We start from the raw sequence: 5,739 nt of genomic DNA, 5'->3' as shown, positions 1-5,739 counted from the left end.
CTAAAAGGAGTAAACGTGGAGGAGTATGACATACAGCTGCATTATTGAGTCCACGCGCTGTTTGGATAAATGGCCAAAACTACAACTACAAATATGTATAAACCCCCAAAGTGTCGTTAAATGATGTATATTCAACGCGTTTGGCTTTAAGTAACAGTTGGAAGCGTCGCTGTTGTTTTTGTTTTCCTCTGTGCGCGTGCGTATAAACGCGCGCCGCGTCGAATCCTTTCAATTACGCACGGGCTTTTCTGCGTGCGCGTGCGTGCGTGCGTGCACGACACGCCGCGAGCCCAATTGGCCGCCGTCACTTGTGACAGGGACGGTCTCGAGCTCCCGATTGGCCCTCCGCGCGTGTGTACGAGCACACGTGCTTCCGGTTGGGTGTAAAGAGAAAGAAGAAACACACACACACACACGGGGGGAGATAACGGTTTTAGGAGAGTTAAGAAAGAGCGCACACACAGATATTATGTTGCACCGGGGAGAGGCAGGGACTCCGGTAACCAGGAGCGCGTCGGTACGCTCGGTCTGCGCAGGGCTTTAGGGGACAACATGCGGCCGCTCTAAGGTGATTTGTTCCAAACTCACGCAGGTATTTATCGCACCTTCGCCTGATTCCAGCACCGAGGCTCGCGTTTACATGCGGTCCGTCTGACCCGGATACCGGAGGCGGAGGGAGAGCGAGCAACAAGTGGAGTTTGGAGAGGAGGTTTCTCTGTCCCACACAGCAGCGATGGAAGAACCGAAGGAACCCAGCGGTGGGCGAGACTCGACCGAGGAGGAGAGCGTGTCCCTGTCTCCGAACCTGCCGTCCCCTCCGCTCATCTTACCCCACCAGGCCGCTCAGCAGGCCCACAGAACCACGAACTTCTTTATCGACAACATCCTCCGGCCGGACTTCGGCTGCAAAAAGGAGCCGAGCTACCGCGACCGGAGCCAGACACCGGGCCGGGAGAACGTGAACCCGCTGGGGGCGAGGCCGCCTCACAGCCTCTGCCTGGACTCCAACTGCAGCAGCGACAGCAGCTCGTCGTCGCCGTCGTCTTCCTCCTCTTCGTCCACCTCCTCCTCGCCGTCCTCTAAGCAGAACTCGTCGAAACAAGGCGAGGCGGCGGGCAACGGCCCCGGCAGATACGCAGACAGCCCCTCGTCCATCATGGTTAGGAGCGGCAGCAATGGAGGATCTCCGTCCAAGACGAAGGAGAGTCAGCCGCTGCTGTGGCCCGCTTGGGTTTACTGTACGCGCTACTCGGACCGGCCCTCATCTGGTAAGGCGCGGAGAGTCCCGGCATGGCTGCGGGGGGGTGCGAGGCGTGTTTGTGGTCGGGAGGCACCGTGCGTAACGCGCGTAACGACCGAGCCATTACGCGCTCACACTCCCAGAATGACGCGAACAACAGCCCAAACACGCCAAAATGTCCAATGTTTTTATTTAAATTTAGATTTGTTTGAGGAATGTGGATGTTTGGAGGCGAAACAACAGCTTAAAAAAGCGAGAATTGTAGTTTATGATATTAGTTGTTTAGTCATTTAGTATTTTTTTTAGATTACAGGTTAATTTATACGTAAATATTCAAAATCACAAACGTAAAAAATAAGGAGTAAACAATACTCAGTGGGAGCAGGAGTGCTGCAGGGTCTCAGCCCGGTCTGTCTGCATCCAGCGTGTTATTCATAATTACAAGGGAAAGCAGCAGCACAGCCAACGCAAATCACACACACACACAAACACACAAGCACACACACACACACACTGAATCACTGTATTGTCCTTTATATTTTCTGCAGATCAAAAACGAGAAGCTGTTCAATCATTCAATGATCTTGTTAAGCGTAAGAAGTAAAGTAAAAATTTCACTTTAATGGGGGAAATCTAAGCAAATATGTTTTTAATGCAGCTACAATCAGAAAACACGCGTTTAAAAAAATTAAATAAATCAGAGCTTTTTGTTGATATATTGCAGACAAATTACGCGTTGAATTCAACAATTCGAATTATTCAACTGTATTATTGATAATTACTGTATTTTTACTGTATTATTATAACCGTTAGAATTATAATAATGATAATAATAATAATATGTTACGACTTGTTGTTATGTATCCCTCCGGATTTTTTAAGATCTAAAAAAATCTTAAAAATCAGTTTTGGATACGAGTCACAAAAAAGCACAATAGAAATAAACCGTAATATTTTATTAACTGTAATATTATTTGTCTACTATAAGGCTAAATGTAGACTAGAGGAAATAAAGTGTAATATGAGATTAAATCTGATGAAGCACAAAAACATAATTTCTGCATCCAGCAGCCAATCAGATCGATTTCCTCCAGAATATAGAAGATGTTTTGATAAATTACATCCCTGTGAGAGTTGAACTTTTATGTTTGGATTAAATGTATATATTTTGATCTGGACTCTTTTCGCTGCCACACGTCACAATAACTGATGAGGCAGCCTAATAAGAAAGGCTGAGTCAGCGTGTCAGCGGCGTGTTCGGTCTGAAACTGAAAGGGGATTTTAAACACAAATGACGTCATATTTACATTTGAGTCTAATCGAGCCTCGTTACTTTTGCTGGATTTGGTTTCTGATTTGGTTTGTCGGCCTGCACGGAATTCAAAAAAATCAGGTGAGCTGCAGGTTGTGAAAGTTTAAATAGAAAAAAAAGAAATAAATTAAACGCTGATCTGAGAGTTTGGCGTTAAATTTGTCTAATAACTTTATATTAGGATGAAAAGATGCATGTTTTTATTTTACGAGCAGCTGTTTGCTTTGCTGCTGTTATATCTAATAGGAGATGAAGGCTGGAGGTCAAGGGGCCTCTTCACTCTGTTTCCCTTTTTAATTTACTCGATGGAGTGTGTGTGTGTGTATGTGTGTGTGGACTCACGCTGCCTTTATTCTCGAGTAATGGCACCAAAGTGTCAAATCAAACTGGCTTCCCTGTGCAGACTGATACAGACGTTACCAAATTACTTTAACGCACAAATGTGTCGAATTGCGCGTAATGTAAATGCTCCATTATGTGGCGTCTTCTTCTCGCGTGCTGTTCGGTTGAAACATGACCCGTTGAGAGCATGAAACACACACCAAATCATATTTATTACATGCTTCCATTTGATGAATTTACCCAAACTGCTTCAAAATGCACAAACATTGAAATATCTATAGAAGCTGTTCTGATTGGACCAATGACCCACATATACATCTATACAGTAAATATAGATGTATATGTGTAGATAAAATGAAATGGAAATGCAAAACAAGGAAAATTATTATGGGAAATTATGACAATGACATTTTTTCTACACTTCTTCTTCTGCAGAACAAACACAACCTGCAAGATCATTCACACTCTACACACACATACAAGGGCCTATCTGTGGCAGTGTGGAACCTACACTCCCCCTGATCCAGTTCTGAAGGACTGTGTGGGTGTGTGGCATATGAATGGGAAGCGAAGGGTTAAATGCTGTAATCATCTTTTCATTATTGAGAAATCAGAGGCCTGCATGGGATCTGCATTAAAGGAAACGGAAGTTTGTACACAGCAGAATGTGAGGGTGTGGACTTGTGCAGTGGGACTCTTGTCACAGGCTTGAGGGAGGCGTGTGTGTGAGTGAGTGTGTCTTAGTGCTTGTTTTGGCGAGGTAACAGCTCAGATGTAAAGGGCCTGCATACATCCAACATCTCCGAATCTGGCACCAAAACCACACAGCAGAGTCATGACTGATGTGTAAATTATGACAGATTCACAAATCTGGGGCTTTACGTCGACCCTCAGTGTGCTCACGGCCTACAGTGCACCGCCTGTGTGTGATGAAACTACACACAAGTCATATGGGGCTAACTGACATCCATGTGTGTGTTTGTTTGTGTTGGTGTTTGTCCAGAGCTGAGACATGACTCCTGCTCTCTGTCATCACCTCCCTATAGGCTTATACTTCATATAAATATACATTAATACTCCATAACAATGAGCAGCGTGGAGGAGAGAGTTACTTGCCAGAGGAGAAATGTGTGAAGGGAAGTTAATCAGATATTTATTTCAGATTACAGAGCAGTGTAGTGATACTGTGACACCATCCATCTATACCTTATCTATACATTAACATGAGGATTCAATATCTTTATCTAATATCATTTTCACGCTGTTTGTTTACTCTTTAACTCAGTGTTGGTTCTGGGATCGAGGCCCGCCGCCCGTTTATCAGGCCTATGTGGCAACTTGACTCTCAGCTCAGGTAGTCCAGATTGAATGTATTGATTATAGATGATTGTAATCTCTCTCTAGCTCACATGCTGATCATATATATGGAGCAGATAAGTTTGGACCCAGAACTCATATTCCAAACTACTCATCTGTTCTGTAGCAACACAACACAATCCAAACAATCCCAAATTACTAAATCCCTGTGTGCATCCTGAGAGCGTATAGATTCTTTAGGTTTGACTTGTTTACAGAGAAAAAAAGTGCAAATTTTCCCAAAATGTGGATTTTATTCTTCCCATTATAATAAACTAGTCACCATGGACCTGAATGCAACAGGACTGAACAGCTGGTTTCTACATTTCTATATGATCAGCTTCTATACATCTGCAGCTCTGCACCATGTTTGCATGTTGTGTCAGGCTCTCGGGCTGTTTTTAAAGGGTTAAAGGGTCAAATATGTCTCAAAGTGGATGTGAGGGATCCGTAGCTCAGGATTCTTTTGCGCGCGCTGACCGAATCGGTGACCTCATTGTGTCACACAGATCGATTCATGACGCTGCGTCAGACGGTGATTGGGTTTGGGTCCGCGATAGAAGCTCCAGTTTCCGATCTAAAGATGCTTTAATATGCGTTTATACTCTTAATTAAATACCTGGTTACAACGAGACCAGCGTGGCTAGGCGAGATTTAAAGTATTAATGTTTGATGATGATTAGGATGAAGAGGAAACAAATCAAAACAAACGCTACAAAAGAACAAGAGGCGACAGGAGACTGAATTATTGAACCAATCAGGACTCGGGCTCATGCATCAGTTAGAGATCTTTTAGTTTGAGTGTGAGTTTAACACACACACACAGAGCTGCAGGTGTACACACATGGCCTCTCCGGCTCCTGCACTGACATTTACGTATTCGTGCCATTGTTGTCTCCACACCAGGCCCGCGGACAAGGAAACTGAAAAAGAAGAAGAGCACCACCAAGGAGGACAAGCGGCCCCGGACGGCGTTCACGGCCGAGCAGCTGCAGAGACTGAAAACCGAGTTCCAGGCCAACCGGTACATCACGGAGCAGCGGAGACAGTCGCTGGCGCAGGAACTCAACCTGAACGAGTCCCAGATCAAAATCTGGTTCCAGAACAAGCGGGCCAAGATCAAAAAGGCCACCGGCTACAAGAACGGCCTGGCCCTGCAGCTGATGGCGCAGGGACTGTACAACCACTCCACCACCACCGTGCAGGAGGACAAGGAGGACAGCGAGTAGTAGCCCTGGAGATCATAGGAGTGAAAACAACACTCGGGACTGGAAACGCTATTTAAAGAGACAGATTTCTGTTTATGGTAACAGTATATGGACGTAATTATATAAATGAACGAGCGTTATTAAAGTTTATATAGCCACACAGTTATCATGTTGTATATATTTAATTTCAGGTAAGGTTCCGTCCCTACTTGCTGGAGATGTTTTTTGTTTTTTTTTAATGCTTTCTTTCTATGATCTCTCTATGTCCTTGCTCCTTGTTT

At 44.7% G+C, this 5,739-nt stretch overlaps 1 protein-coding gene across 1 annotated transcript; it reads left to right on the top strand.

Moving 5' to 3' along the window:
• Nucleotides 1–652: 652 nt before the first annotated feature.
• Nucleotides 653–5,479, top strand: LOC143002419 (homeobox protein engrailed-1-B-like). The gene is made up of 2 exons (XM_076152506.1): nt 653–1,268; nt 5,157–5,479. Exons 1-2 carry the CDS (start codon nt 734–736, stop codon nt 5,477–5,479), a joined length of 858 nt encoding a protein of 285 aa, XP_076008621.1. The 5' UTR covers nt 653–733.
• The last annotated feature ends 260 nt before the right edge of the window (nt 5,480–5,739 follow it).

This window comes from Genypterus blacodes, unplaced genomic scaffold (genome assembly GCF_046128005.1).
Source record: "Genypterus blacodes isolate CSIRO-AG114 ecotype Tasmania unplaced genomic scaffold, CSIRO-AGI_Gbla_v1 ptg000056l_1, whole genome shotgun sequence".
NCBI classification, from domain to species: domain Eukaryota; kingdom Metazoa; phylum Chordata; class Actinopteri; order Ophidiiformes; family Ophidiidae; genus Genypterus; species Genypterus blacodes.
Note: the sequence above shows the minus strand (reverse complement) of the source record. Positions and strands in the feature narration are given on the sequence as shown.

Coding starts and splice junctions, on each gene's coding strand:
- LOC143002419 (XM_076152506.1), top strand. CDS start 734: ATGGAAGAACCGAAGGAACCCAGCGGTGGGCGAGACTCGACCGAGGAG. Junction 1,269..5,156: donor CTCGGACCGGCCCTCATCTG/GTAAGGCGCGGA, acceptor TCTCCACACCAG/GCCCGCGGACAAGGAAACTG.